The sequence below is a fragment of the Oryctolagus cuniculus genome, chromosome 9 (assembly GCF_051225735.1).
Source record: "Oryctolagus cuniculus isolate XC-2025 breed Fujian yellow rabbit chromosome 9, ASM5122573v1, whole genome shotgun sequence".
Taxonomy (NCBI): Eukaryota; Metazoa; Chordata; class Mammalia; order Lagomorpha; family Leporidae; genus Oryctolagus; species Oryctolagus cuniculus.
This window is the reverse complement of record NC_142875.1, coordinates 74,636,357-74,662,668: the sequence shown is the minus strand read 5'-3', so window position 1 is coordinate 74,662,668 and position 26,312 is coordinate 74,636,357. Positions and strand designations below refer to the sequence as shown.

General features: G+C 37.9%; 1 protein-coding gene across 1 annotated transcript in view; it reads left to right on the top strand.

The window, feature by feature from the left end:
- Window positions 1-26,312, top strand: part of FREM2 (FRAS1 related extracellular matrix 2) — a 217,465-nt gene that overhangs the window by 70,810 nt on the left and 120,343 nt on the right. The window contains exons 3-4 of the mRNA XM_017350619.4: window positions 14,101-14,247; window positions 19,922-20,152. Coding sequence (XP_017206108.4) covers window positions 14,101-14,247; window positions 19,922-20,152 — 378 coding nt within the window. The remainder of the gene's footprint in view (window positions 1-14,100; window positions 14,248-19,921; window positions 20,153-26,312) is intronic.

Sequence of the window (26,312 nt, the reverse complement as noted above, 5' to 3'; positions counted from 1 at the left end):
TTGGGGAGTGAACCAGTGGAGTGAGGACCTCTCTCTCTCTCTCTCTCTCCCTGTCACTGTCTGTAACTCTACTTGTCAAATAAATAAATAAAATCTTTTTAAAAATCAAAAGAATCCTATTTTTTATGGACAAAATTTTGGTTCTTCCTTTAGTGATATTTGTAGACCCACTTGTACCATAATAGTTTTCCATATCCAGGAAACCTAACGGGAGTTTTGAAGACAGAAATCTTTAACTCCAACCCTTATTCATTATAATTAATCCCTGAATTCTCCTACCAAATCAATGCTTTATTTTTCCCAGCCTTATTGAGGTATAATTGATAAATAACAATTTGATATTTTAAGGTATACAATGTGATGTTTTGGTACATGTATACATTCTGAAACAATTACCAAAATCAAGCTCATCAACATATGCATCACCTCACATAGTTACCCCATTTGTGTGTGTGTGTGGTGGGAACTAGTAAGGTCTCCTCTCAGTGAATTTAAAGTATACAATACAGTGTTATTAACTATGGTCAGTATGTTGTACATTAGATTTCCAGAACTTATTCATCCTCCACAATGGGAAGTTTATATTTTTTGGCCAACCTCTCGCTGTTTCCCTCACCTCTCAGCCCATGGCAAACATCTACTCTCTGCCTCTAAAAGTTTGACTTTTGTAGATTTCACATGAGTGAGATCATGTATTATTCGTCGTTCTGTACCTGGCTTTCTTCACTCAGCTTAAGGTCTCCCAGGCTCATCCATGTTTTCACAAATGACAGGATTTCCTTCTTTTTAAGGAAATCATTGACAGGTGTTGGCTATTGTAATACCACAAGTGTAGATATCTCTTTAATATCCTGATTTCAATTCTTTTAGATATATACCCAGAAATGGGGTTGCTGGATCAGTTGGTGGTTTTCTTTTTTTAATTTATGAGGAGCGTCTATACTATTGTCCACAATGGCTATGCCAGTTTATATTCCTACCAACAGTATGCAGTGTTCATCTTTTCTCCACATCTTCACTGCCTCTTGTTACACCCAAACTAGCATTTCTTAAAGTGTAGACAATGTCACTGCTTATCCCAAGCTTCCTTTGTAGGCAGCCTGGCTTTCCTGCTATCTCAGCTCCCTGTTCCTTCCACAGAGCCTACTGAACCAGACTGTTTCATGCCTGCCACACAGGTGCAGCCATCCTTGTCTCACACCTGTTTCCCTGCTGTTTCTTTCCTTTGAGTGTCACTATCCTTTGCTGTCCCTCCATTGTGCCCTTGTTCCCAGCCCTTGTACCCAGTCCATCATCCTCTGAGTCCCAGGTTCTATATGTTCACTGTCTTCCCTTGCATTTTACATTATTATTTTTACATTATTATTTTGTTTTTACATTGTTTAAATTATTATTATGTTTGTGTTTTACATTATCATGTATGTATGTGTTACTCTCCTTATTGGGTCTAAGTTTTGCAGAAAGGATTCTTTGTGAACCATGCATATACTTGCTCATATCTATGCTTTGCAAAGTGCTTCCTTCAAAAATATGCCTTGAGTTAAACTGCTGTATGTTATCTGTGGGGAGCAACTCGGACTAGACTGTTACTGGAATTAAGACTTATTCTATGCATCTGCTCTCCCACAATATGGCGCTGGGAGAGGAGTAAACAGCTTCTACCCAGCTGCCTCTCACCAACTTGACAAGCTGCAGGAGCTGCTCCTGATTGGAGGAGAGCGGCGTGCTCGGCGTGTGGGCAGCCGAGTTGGGATTGGCGGAGGAGGACTATATAGGAGGAGAGAGACGGCATGGTGGTGTGGGTTGGTTGGAGAGTGCATTGGAGAGTTCGCAGGGAAGTTCGTTACTTCGTTCTTTCTCATTTCTCTCTACTCATTCTTGCTTTGGGAGTTTGCTGTTTACTTATTCTTACTTTACTATAGAAAGGACTTGTAAAAAAAGGGAACAACAAGCGCCCGGTCCGGTGCGGCTCCTCCGCGTGCGGAGGAGCAGCATTATCTAAAATTTTTTTTTCAATAAGATTTGAAGCTCTAAGACCAAACTAACCTGACTGTACTTGTTTCTTCCCCCTCCCCCGTTTTTGGCAGCTAAGTATGTAAATGAGCAGCTTGTATATTAATCTGTTGTAGTAAAATCACCAAAGGAGGGCCACATTTGTAGCTCTGGCATGATTTTAAAGGGATCAGAGCAGTTGCAAAAGGATTTGGCTAATTAAATAATATTGGAAGTTAAATATAAAAGCTAGCTTTGCAAAAACTAATCTGAAATAAATGAAACAAAAATGTAAAAAAATATATATGTGACATTGGTCCCATGCAGCCTCATCCTCTGTCTCTGTAGATCTCTATCTCTCTCTGTGTGTCTCTCTTTCCTTCCCCTTCCGCTTTCCTCTGTCCTTTGCTCCTTCTTTCCTTCCTTCCTTGTCAGAAATCAATGAGAAGCTTCTTTTTTTTTGTCCTGGGAGCAATAGCCAAGTAATGTATAATTCCGTGTATTTCTTTTTAAGTCTAGAAATCTAAAACTTTTACATCTTGATTTTTGCTGCTGAGAAAAATAATGAATAAAGCTGAGAATATGTCACCAACTCATATTTTAAAACAAGAACAACAAGTTAAGCTAATACTTTCAGCAAATTCTCTTTTAGTTCTAACTACTTCCTAGGATTCTCAGCTAAAATCACTTCCAATATTTTAGATTTTAGCTCATGGAATCACTGTAGTGCTCTGATTCCACCCTTTTCCTCCATCCCAGTCATGAATTGTAATTTCAGTAATAATGGAAACAAGTTAGCATGAAGGTTTTTATTTTCTTTTTAGCAAGTTAAGGTGCTTTAGTTTTTTCCTCTTGTATAGTTTTGTCTCCTAATGTGAGTATACACATTTCCAAAGGATAACCCAAAATATAGTTCTGACTGTAATGCATGTTAATTGTAGTGGCAGTTTCTTATAATAAGTGCATGTATAGTAATTGTATGTACATGGTACTGCTATACAAACAGAAATTAGAAAATAACCTCACTTCACAGGGAGTTCAGCAAATGGTGCAAAACCGGTTACCCAGAGACGTGGAGAGGTGCAGAGAGCCAGCGCCTTTCTTTTGCTCCGTCTCCATGGGGTGGGGGAGATGTCTGGCGCCACAAAAGGAATTAGGCTCTGGTTTGAACAGAGACCTGAAAGCTATTAAGTTTATTTTAAGAATGTGTTGCCAGAGATCTAATAAATTTATTTGTAGCTTCAGGCAATGCATGCATGAAGTCTTGCTGTACCAGGTGTTTTGTTTTGTATTTTTTCCTTTCCCCAGAGGGAGACGAGGGTGTGGATCTTCCTGACAAACCTAGCTCTTGGTAAAGCAATTATTGTTTCTATGAAAGTAGGGTGAGTTTTATTTTCAACTTTTTGCTTCTATCTGTAAATAGAAATAAATGAGAGCAAATTATTTCTGGGCTGCTGTACAAAGAAGGAATAAATTTCTCAAAACCCCTAAAATAAAAAAAAGAAACATACGCAATTATGGATTATGTTAATTTTTTTGACCTTACGCTTAAGAACAACATTTTAGATCACAGCCTGTTAAATGGAAAGCTCACTACACCAGGAGTGAGAAATCCTTGGGAGTTTATTCCTTTTCTGCAAAGAGTTCTTTGTAGTTTTATTCAAAACAGTCTTTCTGGGTCTTGGTAAAATGCAAGAGTGAGAAAAGATAAAATCCAACACTCTTTTCTTGCTCTAAAATGCTTATAATCTGCATTTTTGTTGTTGGCCAACAGATTTCTTAAATTAGTTTGTGTTCTTCTTTAAAATACTGGGTTACATTTGCATTTTCAGGGGAAAAAAGTTCCTCTGTCATTCACAGCATTAAGATGACTAAGTTAGCTTTTAATTTAGACTCCCAGTAATAGTACATTAGGGTACCTGGCATAAATGGGAGTTCACCTTACATTTTACACAATTACACATTGTGTAAAATCACCTTACAATTACACATTGGTTTGCCCATGTTATCTGAAGATGTTTGCCTGAACTCCTTATCCTGGGCACGCACAGCAAGAGTAAAGACATTCATTCCACTGGTGTAGCTTCTCATTAAGAAAGTAGAAGGTTTCACAGTTGCATCAGGTTTGATTTAGGAAATATACTTAAACTCAAGGTGAGGTGATATAAACTTCTGGTTCTCCCCCTTTTCTTTTCTTTTGGTGGTAGGGGGTGAAAATAAAGGCAGCCTCTTTCGTTTGAATGAGCTGGGGGAGGAGGCTGTGCTTAGAGAAGGCAGAAGGTGCCTGCAGGCTGGGGCTTGCAGACCCTGACCCAGATGTGGCCTCATGCACATCAGTCAGCCTGAAAACAGGCTTCCCCTCCAGCTTCCCTGGCTTCAGCTGTGGCTCTAAGTCCATTCATAAAAAGGGTTTTAGCCCTTATTCTGTATTACTTTTTAAATATTTCTATCTCAAGTACTGACCTTCATGCCCTTTGTTTTTCATTTAGTTCTTAATTTGGTGGCCTCACTTTATTAGTAAAAAGGTACTTCCTCACAGTAGAAGCAAAATCATTCAGATAATCAGTTTTGCTTTTATTCAATAGTACTAATGCATACTAAAGAACTTGAAATTATACTAAAACCATCTAGAAATAGAACATTGATATCTAAATGAAGCCATCTGGTTACTCAGAGGAAGCCTAGAAAGAATATAAGCAAACCAGATTTGAATCCTAGTTCTTCCTCACACTATACCTATTGAAATTCAAAGTGGGTAATTTAAGCTCACAGTCATCTACCTCATCCATAGAATGTTGAAATTTTTAATTTATTATTAAAATAATGTGCATATTATCAAAGTCATGGTGACCATTGTCCCCAACGTGTCCAGTCATCTCAATGCATTTTCAGGCTCCCAAGGCTGAACTGAATTCAGCCAGTTCACACCTGCACTCCATTTCCAGTTGCTTTTGATGAGTGGTTTTTGGTTGGCGAATGCCTGTGTTGTGCAGTTCTGTCTGGTCGTGGCCCATGCTTTTGACTCGTAAAGATTATTTCCACATGGTTTTTGCCCAAGCATATATGTTCCCTCAATGAGCCTGGTCCCACAATGTCAGCACAGCCTTACCAGGAATCCTAGCAGCTACTCCCCTGCTCCCTCTTAGCAGGGACCTGTCTTGTGGCTTCAAGCACCCTGGAGAGGGTCCCATAGCTATGTGCTGATCTTTTCTGTTATCCTGTGTTGAAAGAAGAGGGAATCCAGACCTGTACTGCTTAAATCCTGATGTGAAAAAGAGAGTCATTAGGGATTTCTTTACATTTACACTTATGGCATTCTCCTTCCTAAAGACCCAAAAATTCATCCAGGAACCTGGATATGAGTTACAGATGAGTAAACTAAACTTTTTTTAAGATTTATTTATTTATTTGAAAGTCAGAGTTACACTGAGAGAAGGAGAGTCAACAGAGAGATCTTCCATCTTGCTGGTTCACTCTCCAGATGGCCACAATGGCTGGGCTGATCCAGGCCAAGGCCAGGAGCCAGAAGCTTCATCCAGGTCTCCCCCAAGGGTAACAGGAGCTCAAGCACCTAGGCTGTCCTCCACAGCTTTTTCCAGTCCATTAGCAGGGAGCTGGATCGGAAGTGGAGAATCCAAATGTGAACAGACACCCATATGGGATGCTGGCATTTCAGGTGACATCTTTATCCACTATGCCACAATGACAGCCCTATATAAATAAACTTATGCTACACTTATATCTGCTTCATTCTGATGATTAAAACTTAGTGTGGAGTCCATTGTTGTTCTTGAGATCTCTTTATGATTAGTTTCCCTCCAAAGAGCCCTGATAGTCCAAGAAAACCAGCTTCTATTAGATTTGTCACACAAATTCCCACATGTGCAAGATATACTGAACCTCACATGTCAGCTGTTGTTTGAACTGAGATCCTAGAATGAATGACTCTACAATTCTCTAGCAAAATTTGGAATGATTCTGCATCAGAATTCATTCCATTATTTTGGTATGTTAGCCCGTAGAGTAACAACAACTCTATGAATTCTCCACTTCTGGCAGGTAACAGGAGCCAGTACATCCTTCATAAAAGAGCCACAGCATGTTTGCATCCCATTGCTGTCATAACCGGGGGAAACTGGCTTAAAGGAGGCCAATCTGAGATCACAGGGAGAGTTCCTTTCATGTCGAAGGACTGATTCAAGGGAGAGGAAATGTGTATCTAACAGAACAGTCACTCATCTCTGTATTCCACTTCTTGGTATTCCAAAAGAAGACAACATGATTTCACTATACACAGCATAAATCATGAAATCACTTTGGATACTGAATTAACAAATTCTGAATGGTTTCTTCTAAAGAATATGCAAGATTAGTTCTTTTAAGCCTCTGATTATCAACCAGTCAATAATAACCTTGCTCTGTGTGTTTCTCTTTAAGACACCTTATTTGATATGTTGTTGATTCATCAGCAATGCACAAACAGCCAACAGCACTGTAACTCACACGTGAAGGAAGCTTGGTGAACACATACATTTTCTCCATAAGGCATGCTGACTCTTGGTTCTGTGCACACCCTTCATGTGCATAGAAACACCAGTCAGCATTTCAGCACTATGTGTGGAGCCGTTTTAAACAGTGAAATCACCAAAAAAAGTGCAATAAATGTGATAGATGTGACACTAAATAGACCATGGAAATGACACTTTTAGTATGGGAACTGAAAACAAGAAGGCAACATGTCAGATGATCCAAAAATTTTAACACCACTCTGCTGTATCCAAGAATGACCAACAAAACACTGCATGGATTGATCTGGAGGGCTACAAATAAATTTCAAAAGTGGACAAATTTTCAAGTATCAAATGCAAGAATAATGAAGATCAACTGTATATCAACCTTTGCAATAGTAGATGAACAGGAATTTAACTCTGGAACTTCATGGACAACTGCCAATTATATCCCGCCCATCATACATCCATTATGGTTGTATATGTGAGCAAATCACATCCCCAAGGAACAAAGCCTCATGCCTGTCAGTCTGCATTTCCACTCCCACATAATTTCTTCTCAGTAGACTTTACAAAGGAGGGGCCAGCGCCATGGCTCACTTGGTTAATCCTCTGTCTGCAGCGCCGGCATCCCATATGGGCACTGGGTTCTAGTCCCGGTTGCTCCTCTTCCAGTCCAGCTCTCTGCTGTGACCAGGGAAAGCAGTGGAGGATGGCCCAAGTGCATGGGAGGCCAGGAGGAAGCTCCTGGCTCCTGGCTTCAGATCGGCACAGCATTGGCCATAGCGGCCATTTGGGTAGTGAACCAACAGAAGGAAGACCTTTCTCTCTGTCTTTCTCTCTCTCACTGTCTAACTCTATCTGTCAAATAAACAAAAAAAAAGGAGTATAGCATGAAATAATCCATATGAGCTCAATTCAATATAGTTCCTGTGATGTTTGCCAAAATCAAAGCTCCACTTATTCCTTTGGCTATGAATGGTGCACTTTTATATGTCTTTCCTTAGAACAGCCTAAAAGATCACCCCATGGATGCATGTGTATTCAATAAGGTCAAGGTACACTATGCCTAATTTTCCCTACCTCCCAGGTCTTTGTCCTGCCACTTCTCTTTCTGCATACTTTTCTACCTATTCTCTGTATTTGTGGATCTGACCCCGTGTTCTATGCTTTCTCTTTTTCAGAATGTGCAAGGCACTGAGAATGGTGGGGTAGGGGTGTACAGAATGGAAGGCTAAAATGATCTGTCAAACATTAAAAACACATATGGCAGCAATGTTTGAATGCATTACTATTGGGCTAAAGTAATCATTGAAATTATTAATTTGTCTACAAAATTATAAAAGCTATTGATGATTTTTGGGGTCTGCCTCCTCGGAGTTCTCCGGGAGCCATATCTCACACAGACACTTGCACTCAGGTCAAGATTCATTGTATCTGGGTATTCAGATGATTTCAGATGAATGTGTTTTCCCCTCCCAAGGGCAATGTAGGATGCATCTTGACTGTTCCTTCTTTGTCTCTAATATCCAATCACATAGATAGGAAAGGGAGAATGAAATAAATATTTAGTAAATGCCCTGAGCTCCTACCAAACTGAATTCTTTGAAGTTCTCTTACAGGATTTCTTATCTCTTTTCTCATACTTAATCTTCCAGGAATTCCTTCCTTCCTTCTCTCTGAATGTCCACATACCTCCCTGTACTTAAGGCCCCATTTAAATGCTATCTCTTCCATGAATTTGTCTTTGATCCCTCAGGTTAAAGTAATCCCTCACTCTTGTGAACTCAACAGCTCATTATCAGTGTGTCTCTCATAGCACTTTCCAGTCTCTAGTTTGTGCACATTATCTGTGTGCATGTGCCATCTCCCTTTAGTCAACTCCTGGGGGCCAGTAGAGCCAACTTGGCCTCAGCTTTGCACCAGGTGGTTTTTAATAAACAGTGAAATCAACCTGACTTTAACAGCCAGAGGACAGGATTCCACTAGTTTGCAGAGATTCTCCTATGGAAGATTCTAAGGCAACGACAAGTTTAAGAAAAGATCATCTTATCATGGAAATGGCAATGAAATAAGTATCTTATTTTTAGTTGTAGTTTTTACCATAAATACTAACCTTGATCCTAATGGTAGTTGTAAGTTGCTAATCACTATCCTTATTCACTAAGAGGACAAAATTTCTTAAAGATCAAGTTATCGAATGTCCCAAATAAATCAGGAACTATTATCTTAGTCTTTCCTATCCCTGTTGTTGATTTAAAGACCATATCCAGTTTTTCTTTTCCCTTTGAAGGGTAAACGTTTTATTTTTGAGGAACATCTTACTGGACATTTTCAAAGAGAGTCACATAAGAAAACAAAATTGTTATCTTTCCCTCATCCTAGAAATAAATATGGGGCAAAAACTTTTCTTTTTAAATCACAATCCTTGGAAGTTTCAATTTGCAGGTCAGTTCCCAGGCTGAACTTCATTCTGAGCAAATTAAATTTTACAAGCTAGAGAATATGAAGAATCGTGTCTACTGGTATCAAATTGTTGTCAAAGAAGAAATGTGTCATCAAAGCTAAAGGGACATCCACCTTTGTGAAGCACAAGTCAAAGCTGTGACATGAGTTTCACATTGTTGAAGAAGTGTGCTTTGTCTTTTGAGAAATCAGTCAGCCCTGTGCTTTTAGGGAGGGCTAATTGGAGTTGGGATTCTTTGTTATCCTAAAAAAAAAAAAAACTGTAGAATTAGAATTGAAAAAGAAAATGAAGAAGCTTAAAAGCCAGCTGGAAAAGTTCAAAAGAGGTCTTTTCATCAAAACCTTAATGGCTTTAGTGTCAGGGCATGGGGACAAAGCACTTAGGAGTGTCCTTATCAGCTGTCTGGCACCTGCTGTGTGGATTTATGGCACAAGTTATGGACTTTCATTTGTTTCCAATGAGACATTGAGAATAGCTGCTCAGGCACCATACATGACAGAATCTGTTTTAGAAAAGCAACAAATCTCATTTAACTAAAGATGTCTGAGGTTCGTAAGTTGTTAAATTACTGAATGTTAAAGTTTAGTTTTTGTGAAAATATCAACAGTGTTCCCATTTATTGAGGTTTTCAGTGGAATTTACGTGGTGTGGAATAAATCAGTAAGTCAGGTGTCTTTCCATTCTTAGATAAACTACAGAGTTCAGTGGTGCCAGGTGACAGTTTTAATAAAAGGAATTACAATAAACTACAGCTTAGTGGCTCAAATCCCTACATCACTCCTGCATAATAAATGAGTACCTGAGATTTTACAAGTTCTGAAACTCAATAGGATTCAGAAGAATTATGTGTATTTAATTGTATTCAGAGTTAAGCATTCTAGACTTAACTTCCTGTTCTCTAATTAAATATCTACTTGGAAGTCCCAGTTTTTGAGTGAATCCTAAGTTTCAATAACCTGGACCATCTCACTATGTTATAAAACAGTTTCTTGATATTGTTTCTGAATTTTATTTCGAATAAAACCTCATAGTAGTGGGTAGACATGGTTAACACCAGTAAACTTGGTCCCTGGGTGTCATTCAAGACCTCTGATTAGCCAGTAACCTGGCAACTTCTTTTCTGGAACCCTCATCCTCCTAGAAAATAAGCACCGATCTGTAAGCAGAGGTGAAATTAGCTTTCCCCAAAGCCAGACATGTACTTCATAATGGAGCAGAAAGATGAGATATCCTTTTAGTTATGAAGAACCCTTAGAGGTGTCATTTAGGTAAATACAAATTCCAATAATTCACATTTGTAGAAAATCACTTGAAATCTTGATTCAGTGGGCAAGTACACAGGGTATTTTAGAAAGGGTGTCATTAAAAACAATTATTTTTTAAGTAAAAAGATGCAGTTTTGAAAGAGATAGGTGACATTTACTCAGGAAATCTATATTGCCCAACAAATGGCCTACTGAACTCCTTTCAACCAAAACATTCAAGTTTCTAATTCATTTAGTACGCATTGTTCTAATCATAAGCAAAACGAACTCCCTGCTCTCCTGTGTCATATGTCAAGTGGGGGAGACAGAAAATGAGCAAACAAGAGTTGCTATTTATAGGAGATGAACTTGTAGAAAGTGCTGTGGAGAAAAGTAACCAGAATAAAGAGGCTCAGGAGGACTGGGGTTTTCATTCAGGCTTGCTGTTATAAAGAGTAGAGAGAACCACTCTCAGACTCAATATTCTTAATGCAATATTTTGAAAAAATAATGTTTTCTGGGCTATTTCAGACAATACCTTCAAAATTGAAAATTTAGAAAAATGGAGATTGCTTGAAAGAGTACAAGTAAATGTGCTCTGGTGGCAAAGTCCTTGCAAAAGCTCTATCTTTACCGAAAGCAATGAGAAGCAGATGTGTCTGAATCTCTTTCTGGAAAACTAAGCAGTGGAATACGGAGCTGCAGGTGGGAGGAAGTACAAGGAATGGTTTGGGACTGCGTGACAAGAACTATGGAGTAACAGTCAAGCTTGCTTGGGACCACGTTCAAAATGGGACACACATGTGGCATGATGTTGTTTCAATGTAAATAATCATTTAGAAATCAGAGCTGATTTTTGTATTAATGTGATTAGTTAGATATTATTCTATTATTTATTTCCTATTATTTTGTAGATGTGCCAGTAATAGAATATAAATACAAGAATTGTTAAAATTTTTAAAGACAATAAGACTGAGGGTTGACAGTAATAGAAAAAGAGATAATCTCAATTTCTGATTTAAATTAGTGCAATTTAGTACAATTGGTAAATTAGTACAAGTAAACTGCATGACATGCACAATTATACAGATTGAGCAGTGATAAGTGAACAGCTGTAGAATCACAAAGAAATGGGAGACCTCAGGGAGCTGCAGGAAGCTTCCCCAGAGGAGAAAGTGAGCCTTAGGAAGTGTAAAGTGCAAGCAAAAGAACCACAGGGGTCGTCCTTTCAGGCAAGAGGACAAGGGGTGACAGGTGCAATAAGTGCTCTGAAGCTGCTAGAATCTTGGCTTGACTTCCGTGTGGGGCAGATTAGGGAGCAATGGAAATCATCAGGGTGGATCGGCATAAACCCGAAGTCTGCAGGTTGGCTTGCTGTAGGCAACAGCTGCAAGGAAACTGTGCAAAGGAGCCCAAGAAAATCCACAGCAGATGAAGAGTGGCCCGGAAGTGGACATGCAGGGTGGATTTGAGTTGGTGTGGTGTGCCAGGGCAGAGTGAGCTGGCATCTGTTGAATGATGCAGGCTATGGACCGACATAAGCTATGGCTATCTCACTTGATACCCCAAACAGTCATAGGCGATAACTACATCACTCTTCCTTTGATTCTCCAGAAGAGGAGGCAAAGGTCCAGGGAAGCAGCCTTCTCCAGCAGACAGCTGCTAAAAAGTGAAGCTGGTCTGAGGAGCCTCCCAGCCATGAGCTCTCCTCTCCAGAGCAGGGAGCACCCAGGCCAGCAGATGTGAGGCTTAACAAGTCATAAGGACAAAATCTGCAATGAGTTCCTTTCTTTAAATGGCACAAAATTACTGCTCTGCAATCCTTTATATTTTATGTCTGATAATCAAAAAACTGAAAAGTCCATAATCCCATCCATTTGAAACAGAAGGCAGCTTCACAGTGGGCTGCCTCGTTTTATGCGGCTGTGTTACAGCAGCGGTCCATTGTCTCTGTGTTTCTAAGTGGTTTAGGTGTTTGAATGAGAACTTCATATCCCTTGTCTTGTGGTTGAATAACATCTATTGATATAATAAATATCAATAAATAGTTCTGTAGGTTTGGGGTATTATAGAAAATACTCCAATGAATAGTTCTTTACAAATGTATTTTTGCTTCTACCCAATTTACAACATCACGTGTTAGGAACACTTACTTTTTTGCCTCTTGCACACATTGCCTTACAGCTGTCTAAGAAACATGTTAATTTACAAGTCAATAATAAACAAGAAAACCAATTTCCTTAAATAATCTCACCTGTACTGGGTGTTGTCTTTCATTGTTAATATGTGTCAACTGAGAATTCAAAATCCTTGTAATTTTTATTTAAAAAAATGCAGGAAAATTAAATGTATTTTTGTGTGTTTATTCACTCACATTTCCTCTTGTGTCAACTTTTTTGCTCTTGATCTAATAAAGTATTAATATTTTCTTGTCTCATTTTTTTTTCTCAGAGAAGAAACTAGAATTAAAATTGTGCCTCTAGCTGTACTTATTATTCAGACTTTTTCCTACTGTTTTCCAGAAAGACTTGCAAGGAATTACTGATGCCTTTGAAATAATTGATGTAGATCAAAAGAAGCAGAGGGGACAGTGCAGAGTTCAGCTGATAACCACTTCTTTCATTTTCCTGGCATAGTTGCTTTAACTAGAGATCACACATTTCTCCGGATGGACAACCAGTTCCATTTTGGTGGGAAGGTGGGAGGAGAAAACCTTATCTGCAGAGTAGAGTGGAAATCAATGGAAAAAAGGAGTTGTTTGCTCTAAGGAATGGAGGTGGAATCTAATAGGGAAGGGAGGCGGAGAGGGGATATTTGTTTTTCCTTAAGTGGTTATAATTAAAGCCTTCCCCCAAATTGCTCCGTGAACCAGAAAAAGGTATTTGTGAAACTGTGTGTCTTTAAGAAACCTCGCAAGAGACCTGCAGCCCTCTTTATGGAAACACTTGCTCTCTTGCGGCACCTTGTGGTTAGTGTGACATCCTGCAGCTTGAATACTAGCTTTACAACAATGTTCCTTGCAGCTCAATTCACAATAGCTAAGATATGGGATCAATCCAGATATCCATCAGCTGAAGACAAGATAAAGAAATTATGGTATATATACACTACGGAGTACTACTTAGCAATAAAAAAATTAAATCCTGTCTTTTGCAACAAAATGGATGCAACTGGAAACCATTATACTTAGTAAATAAGCCAGTCCCAAAAAGACAAATACCGTATGTTTTACCTGATCTGGGGTAACTAATAGAGTACCTAAAAGGTAATGTATTGGAGTGAAATTGAAATTTTGAGATTTGATGATTGTTTATAGCCCTTGTCTCTACTCTTGAGGAACATTTTTTTTTTTCTTCCTACCCTTTGTTGAACTCTTTACTTACTTTAGGATTAATCTTATGAGTATAAAGTAAAAAAAAATAGATCTTTGTAAAAATTAACAGTGAGAATGGGAGAGAGAGGAGGAAGAAGAGTGGTAGCGTGGGTGGGAAAGAGGGTAGGGTAAGAAGCATCACTATGCCCCTAAATCTGTATATATGAAATACATGAAACTTGTATACCTTAACTAAAACTTTTTGAAAAAAATAAAACTACATTGCTTGGGGTAGTTGTGTGCTTCTTCCAAACTCTTTCTCAGTTCACTTCCTAAAGCAAGGGGGAAGCAATTCCTTCCTTGAGCGAGAAGTATGTACAGAATTTTGCCAGCTACTATATGTCTGTGTAACAGTCACAATAGAGTGAGCTGTATCACTGTAGACATGTGCTTGAGTTGTGTAGCAAACCAAGTTGCTGTACTGATTGTTAATATTACATCATTAAAGTAGTCTATGGAATTTGGAAGGTCATTCATTCTAAAAGGCATGGACTTAGGTCTTCATTTGTTTTCCAGGGGGAAACAAGTTAACCAACCAGCATTTCCGTCTGAACTGGGCATGGATCTCATTTGAAAAAGAATATTACCTGATCAATGAGGACTCCAAATTTTTAGATGTTGTTCTTAAACGCAGAGGTTACTTGGGAGAAACATCGTTTATAAGTAAGTTTAACTTTCACTTCTGTCTCAAAATCTTTTTTTTTTCCAGGCAAGGTTTTTAATTTCTTTATGGGGATTAAAATACCAGCTGAGTTCACTGGTTTAGTTCTAGAAGCTCAGGGAGATGTTTAACTGCTAAAGAAACAGGCTGAGAGATTCATGTAAGGCTACAGGCCTCTCTGGCCTCTATCTAAGAGTGATCTCTAATACAGAATATAGAATTGTGACAGTAATTATTCAAACATGAAAACATAAAAACAAATGTCATTAGATCTTAGAATAAATTTAGGGGATCTGTAATTTATCTGTAAGATAAAAATCTGTGGAAACATCAGTGTGAAACTTCTTTAATCAAACAGGAAAAGGCTATTCAGCAATTTATTGGACATTAAAGTATAATTTACTATCTACTTGTCAAATTTCAATATTGGCTCACTAAGTTTCAGAAATGCCAATTCAATGCAAGATACATGTTGTAATTTTTGCTTGTAACCAATAGTGTTAAGTACTAATCATTTTCTTTTGCTTTACCTCTTTTAAATAAAACTGACTCTAAATCAAACAGATAAACCTTTCTTTACTCCATTCAAGTTCATACTTCATATAAGCATACATAGAGAAAAGCAGTAATCTAATTGGCACAAAATATTTGAAATTAAGGAGAAAAATAAAAGCACTCAATTATATTATTTTCAGTGCCATATGTTTTACAATTAGGCCAGTAGAATTTGCATGGAATGAAACAGATTCCATTGTGTGAGATTATCAATTCAGTTAGACATCTAGGAAAACACTGGCAAAAGAAAAAATAACCCTGTCTGTCTTCAAAATGATGAGCTCTTTGATATCGTACTGGTCCATGAACTTCAAAAGCCTGAAATAGTAGATTCCTACCAACACACACACACACACACACACACACACTACACTCACACTTAATACCTTTCTCAGGCCACAACCCCTGCAATTTTCCCTGATACATTTGGATTCTGGAAATGAATTGCCTCTTTTAAAAAAAAAAAAAAAAACACTTTTTTTTATTTATAAGAGTGTTGTTCACACTATGCTCTGTCAATCCCTTCAGCTCCTCTGGCTCCAGGGGCTTAGTTCACCTGTGGATCCACTTTGCATACCTGTGAGGCTGCTTCCTGCTCTGTGTGGGCAGCCACGTGGCCTCCACTCACTCTGCATTTAACCTGCTGGGGCTGGGGTGGGGAGAATGCTCTTACAGCTCTCAGATATAGGCTCTTTCTCCACACAAGACTCTGCAGAGTCTGTCTGTCGTATTGATGCGAGCTCAGGCTTGACTCTTCTTTGTGCTTGAAAATACAGAAAAAAAAAAAAAAAAAAAAAAAAACCAGTGACAAAAAAGTAGAGAACAATTGTTAAAGATGTTTTCGTCTATTTGTATTTTATTCTCTTAAGGAGTATATGTCAATGCTTATACTCAACTAGTCTGTGATTAGCACTGGGAAACTTAATAGGTAACAAAGTTTGTTTTTTTTTTTAATTGTCTTTTCAGATGTTTCTCTCTGTTTCCTTTTTTATTTCCTGAGCTGAAATGTCAAACAAGAGCTCTTTTTCCTGAAGGGCATTTTTTCACCAAACTGCTATTTTCTCCGAATGTGGAGACTAGCAGCAATTCTGTAAAGGCTCTACAGCTTTGCCTGGCTAACTTCACATGGTTACTTAGTAACCTGGGGCAGACACAATTGGAAAGGCTTCAGTGTGTGGCCCACATCTGTCCCACACTGAAGATGGTGAGAGAATTCCCATTAGGATTTGGCATGGAAGTCCGATGAAAGTGAAGAGTAGCCTCAGAGAAGTTCCACAATGAATACATTTCATCTAACTGCACCCTTACAAACTCCTCTTTCATTTGCAATCTTTTATAACAAGATATTTTACATCATATCTGAGGACAACATCACTTACACTGAAAGGCATATCACTTGACCACAGTTAGTAAATCATGAGTTACATGAAATTTACATATTTCCCAAAGATATTCATTTTACAACCGTTATAACCTGCTGGTAAACTTACACAAATATTTGTATTTCACAAAAGTATTTGCGTTGCAAAGATCTTATTGCTACTGGTTATTAAACATTTCTATTAAAGGCAAAACACTTCATTAAGCACCATAAGCACTTTTCCTATCTCGTTTACTCCTTACAACCACCATTCTTCACTTAAATGATGCTATTTCCTAAAGAACTTGTGTGACAAGTACTGTGTTGAGTAATGGACTATGGAGTAACAGTGGCAGCTAACATTTACTGAGTATTTACTATATGCCAAACCTAGTTACCAATAACCCACATAGGTCAACTCCAGGAGAAGGGCGCATTATATTCCCGATCTTACAGGTGAGAATACAGGGACGTGATATGTCCAAAGCTGCATAGCCTGAACAGACCTTTAGCTTAGTAGTTAAGTTGCCAATTAAGACACCCATATCGCACCTAGGAGCACCAGCTCCAACTACTGACTCCCGATTTTTACTAATGCAGACCCAGGAAGACAGCGGTGATGTGTCACATAATCGAGTTTCTGCCACCCAAGTGGGAAACCTGGCTGGAGTCCCTGGCTCTCAACTTCAGCTCACTCTGTTCCAAGCTATTGCAGGCATTTGGGGTATGAACCAGCAGATGGGAGTACTCTCTCTGTCTTTCTCACTCTTGCTTTTTTGCACTCTCTCTTTCATTATATATAATGCTATCTGTGTGTGTGTGTCTGCCTCTCAAATAGATAAATCTTTTCAAAAATATATTAAAAGTTACACCGCCAGTAGGGAGCAGAGCTGAGATTTGGATTTAGCAACTACACCCTTAACCGATGATGCACAGTTCTTAAATCTTCATCAACTGAAAGTAGTTAATAACTTGTTTGCAATGCCATAGCTGTTGTATGGCCAAATGAGTATGGAATCCATTATCTCATTCCAGGGATATTGTCCATTTCTAGTTCACATTTCACAGGGACTCTCTTGTAAGATCTGCCAAAAAATTATGGGTGCTTTTAGCAGCAACCTTTGATATTTGTTATTGCAACTTATTGTTCACAGGTTGGGTGAGTTGACTGTCATGTTGTAAGGATGACTGGTTGGAATGAGTGGACATTCCCTGTTTTATACTGCTTCTATTTTATTCTTAACTGCCTTTTGCATTTCCGTTAAAATAATGAATTGCTGATGAAATAAAGTGAAACAAAACAGAAAGGCAGGCAGTAGCTATCAGAGAGAGGCAGACTAACAGATTTCTTGCCTCTGGGGATAGCTGGGTCAGTGAGCAGCATGTGTTCTGGAACCTTTCATCATCACCTGGCAGTGAATTGTGGTGGATCCAAGAGGTGTTGACAACCACTCTGGGTGCATTAGGAACCGGAGCACTAACAGGAAGTCTGCAACATTCAAGAAGTGCTGTGCTGTAATTCTTGTTCCCACTTTTCTCTTGCCATTCAATAAATCATGTTTTACCTCCTATTGAAAAATACAAATTCAATGCAATATTTATACATATCAGTTATTTTTCTGAGATAAATATGAAATAATCTCAATGCAACCTTTACCTTCACCCTCATTTAAAGATTTAACAGTTGGTGATATATATTCAAATGAAGAATATTCACATTAATGTTGTATGTAAGCAGTATGAGGGCTAGGGGTTTTGCCTTGTTGTTAGATACAGACCCAGAATGTAGGGTAGAGCTTCACACATGGTCAGTACTTGGTGAATTTCTGTGGGATTAATGCCCAATTGGTATAGTTTCATTTCTACTTTAAGGAACAAAAGGAGTTTTCCAAAACTATGATAACTTCCTCAATGAAGTGAAAAAATACTACAAATAATTTATTTTAATACTTAGAAAATCTAGCGGTTGTAAGGCTTTACTTCAGCCTCTTTAAAATCTGTCTTTCCTACCAACTTCTCTGAAAACACCAATTTGAGAATTATTCTGTTAATGTGACTTAAAAAGTTTTGGTTCAGTACTTAAGGATATACAGGTATGAGTGCTATTACAGTTTTATCATTCTTTTATAACATTGAGTTTGTTTCCTGCTTTTTGGATAATTTGAGGGTACTTCAAAAAAATTATGAAAAATGGAATTTTAAGTTTTTTTGGTAGAAAAAATATTGAAATCCATGGTTATTAAGGGCATTTGAAAAGTTAATGAGAAGCACATAGATTTCAAATTTATTTTTCTATCAAAATAAACTTTCAATTCCATTTTTCCATGAACTTTTTGAAGTTCACTGATATAGCGTGTAGTTTGAGTACCTGCATAGGAATGATAAAGATCTTGAGATGTGGTTAGAGACTCAGACTCTCCAACTTCCCCAGCTCACTGAAAAAGACCTTGAGTAAGTAAGTCATCAGGGTAAGCTGTGTCTACCGCTCAGAGTAACCATGTAAGTTTAGCTCTCCAATTCTTTCTCATGCTTTTGTGGAGTTCTGGGGTGTTCCACAAAGAAAATTTGGCAGTGAACATATTGACAAACACTGATTTAGATTCCCTGAAGGACTATAGTTCCATTAAATGTTTAGAGAATACTATCATATTTATTAATTCTTCTTGGCTAATTGTGACTTAGATTATCAAAGTTCTCTGAGTCAGTCCCTTATTGGCCTATATTTTCTAATTAGATGATTTCTCTTATAATTTTATGGTATGCAGCAAAGCATGTAAAAGTAAATGTGAGGGGGCTGGCACCGTGGCTCACTTGGTTAGTCCTCCGTCGGCATCCCATATGGGCACCGGGTTCTAGTCCCGGTTGCTTCTCTTCCAGTCCAGCTCTCTGCTGTGGCCCAGGAGGGCAGTGGAAAATGGCCCAAGTGCTTGGGCCCCTACCCCAACATGGGAGACCTGGAAGAAGCACCTGGCTCCCGGCTTCAGATCGGCACAGCTCCGGCCATTGCAGCCATTTGGGTAGTGAACCAATGGAAGGAAGACCTTTCTCTCTCTCTCTCTCTCTCTTTCTCTCTCTCTCTATAACTCTACCTGTCAAATAAATAAAAAAAGTAAATGTGAGGAGCCTTAAGACTGTATGAACATGTAGAAGGAAGGATATTGTACAATATGAATATAAACTTGCTTGTTTTACAACACATTCTAACAAAAATTAGCCCAAAGAACATATAGCAAAACCATAATTGGGGCAAGAGTAGAAACTATTGAACTGCAGTAGAACACTTTTCATCATCACACAGTTATTCACTTCACGGAATCAAAACAGGGTTCACTTTTCTTTCCAGGATGAAATGACACATAAAAAGTTATTAAGGAAGGGAGTGTCTAAGCCAGCAGTTGAGATGTCCACATCTTACACCAGAGTACCTATGTTTAATTCCCAGCTTTAGCTCCTGACTACAGCTTCCTACTAATGCAGATACTGAAGGCAGTGATGATGGCTCAAATCATTGGTTTCCCACCAACCACATAGAAGACCTAGCTTGTGTTCCTGGCTCCCAGCTTTGGCCCCAGCCTAGCCCCAGCCATTGTAGACATTTGGGGAGTGAACCAGGGGATGAGAGAGCTTGCTCTCACATGCTCACTTCCTCTCTCTCTCTTTCTCTCTCTCTCTCTGTTTCTCAAATGTATATTTTTAAGTTTCATAAGGAAGTTGTTAATCCAATGAAAATGGAACTAAGAAAATGATATGTTTCTTTCAAGGCATTGGCACAAGAGATGGGACTGCAGAAAAAGACAAGGACTTCAAGGGCAAAGCACAGAAACAAGTGCAGTTCAACCCAGGCCAGACAAGAGCCACCTGGCGAGTGCGCATTGTGGGTGATGGAGAGCATGAGCAGTCTGAGACCTTCCAGGTGGTTCTCTCGGAGCCCGTGCTGGCTGCTCTTGAATTCCCTGCAGCCACCACAGTGGAGATCATTGACCCTGGAGATGGTAAGCATCACTGGCATCTTATTTATACTTCCACAGTTGGACTTGTAGGACAAAAATACCTTACAGAGGAAGTTTTAGAACTTTCTAGATGAATGGTTTGATAGCTTCGTAAATCCTGATGGAAAAAGGAAAACCAGAAAGGAATGACGGGAAGCTATATTTTCAAAGGATTAGCAACATGTTCTTTCTGTTACAATTCTATCCTTTAGAGCCAATATTGCTTACCTGTTTTTTTCTTTAATCAATAACTTCTTAAAGCTTTGTTAAATGTCTTAAGATATATTTTAAACAAATAGTTTAAGAATTACACCATTTTGATGTAATTTGTTTTCCCATGTAACAGTTAGTTATTCGAATTTCCTTCATTATATTTATCAGCCAAATTTTTTCATTGGACCATATGTTTCCAGGTTAGTTATATATTATCCAGCCCCAACACCAACTACCACCCAAATCATGCCCATTCTGTAGTTTACACAGTGTTTTGAATCAGTGCCCTTAATTTCTATTAGATTACTTTTTCTTGTCAATGCACACCCTCGGCTGGTGTTGGTAAAAGCAAGCTTTCATGCTTTTGTCTGTAATCTGACCTTTTCCCACTCCCTTGCCATATATCCACAGTCTTGGCTTGTCTCGATGTAGTTAGGGGGACAAAAGGGTTGAATGGCTTTTTGAGGGCTGGCACTTAGACAAACCTTGCAGAGACTTCTAAAGCTGTCAGAAGCCAGACGTGACTTTCTTTTAAACAACCAGTCTACTTACTTTGTCACTCAGAAAACTCTTAAATGGTCTGCAAAGATACAATCTACTGAGTACATGAAATGGAGATGCACGTGGAAACCCCTGTTAAAAGACTGAGCATAATTAAAGGGAGAGGATAAGAAGCCTGGAACTCCAACATCATTTGTTTAGCCAACATCTCTGCCTTTACTTAAATATGAAATTTAATTATGTTTTTAATTCCCATTAAGTGACAGTTAGCATGTAATTACATTTACTGTTATCTACATTATCTAGATATAAGTAATTAAACTTTGTTTTGCTCCTGAGTTTTTGGAATATGTTCAAAAAATAAAGCTTTTTCTTTTAAACATAACTATGACCACTATAATATGTTTAAACTGATCCATTAGTTACAGCTAGAAGCCATTTATTGATATTCTTGTTTGCCAGTTTGTGCAATTGTTATGTGTTACTTTAAGAAATAAGACCTTAAAACTCACTTCTGCCTTCCTGTTTATAAACCCAGAGGGACACTCTCTACCTCTGATATGTCTTTTTTTAAGATGTATTTTATTTATTTGAAAGAGTTAGAGAGAGAGAGAGAGAGAGAGAGAGAGAGAGAAAGAAAGTAAGTAAGTTAGTTCTATCTGCTGGTGTGCTCCCCAAATGGATACAACAGCCAAAGCTGAGCTGATCCAAAGCCAGGAGCCAGGAGCTTCTTCCAGGTCTCCCACATGACTGCAGGAGACCAAGGACTTGGGCCATCTTCTACTGCTTTCCCAGGCACTTTAGCAGGGAGCTGGATTGGAAGAGAAGCAGCCAGGACTCGAACTGGTGCCCATCTGGGAGGCAGTGATGATGGCTCAAATCATTGGTTTCCCACCAACCACATAGAAGACCTAGCTTGTGTTCCTGGCTCCCAGCTTTGGCCCCAGCCTAGCCCCAGCCATTGTAGACAAGCCGGAGCTTTAACCCGCTGCACCACAGCGCCGGCCCTACCCCTGATATGTCGTAACAGAGGTATTAAAAATAAAACATACATACATAATGCTTTATATAATTTGTGCCTAGTATAGACTATATTCAAATTTCATTATAAGTTCATTTCTTAACAACGATTATCTAAGTTATCTTAGAATACCTAGATCAAGTTCAGCCCTATTCTTTCCAAGTCATGATCCTGTTTTGGTAACTGATGAGTATTCCATAATCTTAGTATGTCCCATGTCTTGTTGAAGATCATATCAAAATTATGAAACCTGGATTTGATTCCAACTCTACTATTTCTAGTTGTATGAACAAATCAACCATTTCAAAATTTTGATTATGTCTTTCTATACTCTTTCCCAATTCTTCACATATAAATTCATTTGTTGTTCTCTGTTCATTCTAGGACACTTTGAGTTTTTTTTTGAACATCCATTAAAAATATATCCAGCTCATCTGTGTACTGGATACAACACTATAAATTGGCAGTGTGAAGCTAATAGAATATAATTTCTTTTATCAAAGACTATCAGAGAGGGGTAATCATCTATAAATTAGTCATTACAACGGAATGTGTTGTAGTAAGACAATGTATGAAAATAGTGTTGTAAAAGCCAGGTTTTAATCAATTTTGCTGTATTTTGGAATAGGAGCTAGTTTTACTTATTAGACAGCTTGTCTAAATACATGTAAAGTAATAGCTTTCCCAACACTTTACTAACCTTATTTCTGATAATGGTAATAATGGAAACTCAGAAAGCACTTACTATTCACCAGTATTATTAGCACATCATATATGTTCTTTCGTTCAGTCTCTTTTACCTCACTACCCTGTAGACATACAAGGGTATTTAAAAAATTTCATAGAAGGGACAGCATATGGTGCAGTGATTAAGACACCCATTGGAATGCCTGCATCCTATATTGATATGCCTGGGTTCAAGATCTGGCCCTACTTCTGATTCTTGCTTCCTGCTAATGTGCTCCCTGGGATGCAGAAGATAATAGCCCAAGTACTCAGGTCTCTGCAACCTACATGGGAGACCTGGTTTCCTCCTGGTTCAGCCCCAGTTGTTCAGGGATTTGGGGAAGGAGCCAGTGACTGGAGGATACTGCCTGCCCTCCTTCTCTCTATCTATCCTTATCTCTAGCTCTAGCTCTGTCTCAATCTCTGTCTCTATGTCTGATCTCTCTGCCTTTTAATAAAATGAAAATAAATAAATAATTTTTAAAGTTCATGGATGAATATTATTAAAAGATAAGTTCATTTCAGTGAAAAAATTGAAAACTATGCATAGTTCTCCAAATATGCATTTTCCATGAACTTTTTGAAGACCATCATAAGTACCATTTTAGAAATTTTGCTAATATTCATAGGAAACTCAGTTTGCATGTGACAAGTTTTAGAACATTAGTTCTCAAATTGTATGTCAAAAAAAACTTTCATTTAAATCCTCTGTACACATGCAGACATACACACACAAACATATGCATATCTGTGTATACGTATACATCCTAGCTTCTCCTGTGTTGATAATTATACTCTTTTCATGTTCTTTATCCACTTGTTTCTTTTAAATTATATAGTTATGCCTTAGGTAAATGTTTTAAATAATTATGTATTCTGTTTAATACATCAGTTGCATCTTACCTCATTTAAATATTTTGTTCATAACTGTGATTTGCATATCAATCTGCAAATGAGATATCTACGGCTCACAGTCTCTGCTTCCCCAATACCCTCACTAATAAGTGTGAAATGAAATATATAGATATATGAATATATATGTAGTATATATTGAATGAAGCTCTTCCTTTTCCACTGAGTTTTGCAGTCTTTTATTATTATACATACCTGCCAAAGAATATACCAAAGCATAATTAATCAAAGTACTTTGCTACACAACAATATTCATTAATCCTGCTATGTGGAAATATTAGCAAAATAATTTCTTCCTTCTTTTCTATTGCTTTTTATCTTTCTGTATCAACCCTCAAACATGTAAGTGAATAAAACCAAGTGATCTGGGGCCAGCATTATGGTGTACTGTGTAAAGCCACTGCCTATGACATCAGCATCCCACATGGACCTGGTCTATGTCCCAGCTGCTCCTCTTCCAGTCCAGCTCCCTGACACTGGCCTGGGAAAAGCAGCAGAAGATGGCCCAAATGTTTGCACCCCCGAAACCAATGAAGGAGACCCAAATGAAGCTCCTGTCTCCTGAATTTGGCCTGGCCCAGCCCTGGCCATTGTAGCCATCTAGGGAGTTAACCTGTGGGGAGTCCTATGGATTTACTCCATCTCTCTTCCTCTCTCTCCATTTTCGTCTCTCCCCCTCTATAACTCTTTCAAATAAATAAACCTTAAAAATAAAACCCACCAAGTGATCTAAGAAAATAATGATGATCATATCAGCTCTTGTATCTATTATGTGCAACAAATATTTATTGAACTTCTGCTGTCTGCCAGGAATTCTGCTAAGAGCTAGGAATCATCTAATTAGGAGATCATATTCCACTAACTTGTTACAATGAACAACACCAAATGCTATGTGCTAGGATAAGAGAAAAAAAACAGCCCATTGAAAAAAATATTTAACCCAGTCATAGCCCATTAAATATTATTAGAATGAAAGTCATTTTTATTAGTTTGGTTTATTTTATTTTTACTTTTATTTCTCTAAATTTATTTTTATTGGATTAACACCAAATACCTAAACATATTGTGAGAAACAGTGTGATATTGTGACAAATGTAAAAACAACATAAAAAAAATAAAACCAGCGATTAGCCCTTTTATTTCCTTTATGTCAACAATGGTTACCATACTGTTCTATGCAACACTAGAACCCATTACGTTCACCTGAATCCATATTGGCACTTGTTGTCCAATCTTCCCCATCCTACAACCTTTCCCAGCCTCTAAGAATCACTATTTTAGCATCATATTGATTCATATATATATATATATACACATATACACATGTATCAGAGATCTCTAAAGCCTGTAAATATTTTATGTATTAATTTACATTGCAAACTTGTGATTGAAATAAAGTCATTCTGATATTTCTGTGACACTAAATGCTGCCATGAGCTAGATTAAATACTTTTATTTCTGTAATCATTTCTGGTGAGATCATATGCCATTAATGCTATTTGATATTTAATAATGAACCAACCTATTATTCTAAAGAGAATTTAACATATCTTAAAACAATCCTAATATTAACAGATACAAAAAAGATAAATATTTACTCTGAGTGAACCAAACGCATTTCATGAAATAGAATTCAGATTATACTGACTATTTTATTAAATCCAAAGATTTACTCCTGCTCTTGAAATTTCACATCACTGGCAAGGCTAATATAGGGAGATACTGTGTAGCTGATATTTTGAGAGAAGTGTGCCAAAATTCAGTCTATAATTAATGAAATGACAGTAAACTACAGCTGAAGACAGAGAAATGATAAAGAATGCATGCAAGAGCTTTAACCTCAATGAAAGTCAAAACATTTTCTAATTTGTTTTACTCTATCAGTAGGAAGCATGAGTCATTGTCTTACAAGAAGTAATAAAAACCAGCCACTTGTTTTTAAAATATTATTAATGTAAAGAGGACAGATTTTATGCATTTTATAGGTTCCCAGAAGAGAACCAAACTTCCTTCACTCCCCTATTCTCAACCAGTCTGCCTCTCGCCCTCGCCTCTCTTCATCAATTTTTGCAAAAACATAATTTTAATTCACTCTATGTTCCCAGGCTTAATATCAGCTAATCATAATATTCAACAAGTAAAGAAGTAGAAAGACCACAGTTAGACAGGAATATAAACATGAGTTAGAAATGACAATCATATCTGAAAGTGACCATTTTAATTCCTACACATGTTTTGTATTCTGTATTAGCTGCCATATACCAGAGAAATAATATGATATGTTTCTTGTTAAGACTGGCTTATTTCACTAAGCATAACAGATTCCAGTTGCATCCATTTTGTTGCAAAAGACAGGATTTCATTCCTTTTTATGACTAGTAGTATCCCTTTGTGTGTGTGTGTGTGTGTGTGTATGCCAAATTTTTTTATCCAGTCATCAGTTGATGAACATCAGGGTTGATTCCATCTCTCAGTTAGTGTGAATTGAGCTACAAAAAACAGGGGAATACAAATAACTCTTTCACATGATGATTTCATTTCTTTCGAGTAAATTTCCAGGAGTAGGAAGGCTGGGTCATGTGGTAGATCTGTTTCCAGATCTGAGTAATCTCCATACTGTCTTCCATAATGGTTGTATTAGTTTTTATTCCCACCAACAGTGGATTAGGGAAACATTTCCCCCCTTTTACTCACTAGCATTTATTTCTTTTGATTTTTGAATAGCACCTATTCTAACTGTGGTGAGGTTAAACCTCATTGTAGCTTTTAGCATTTCCCTGATTGTCACTG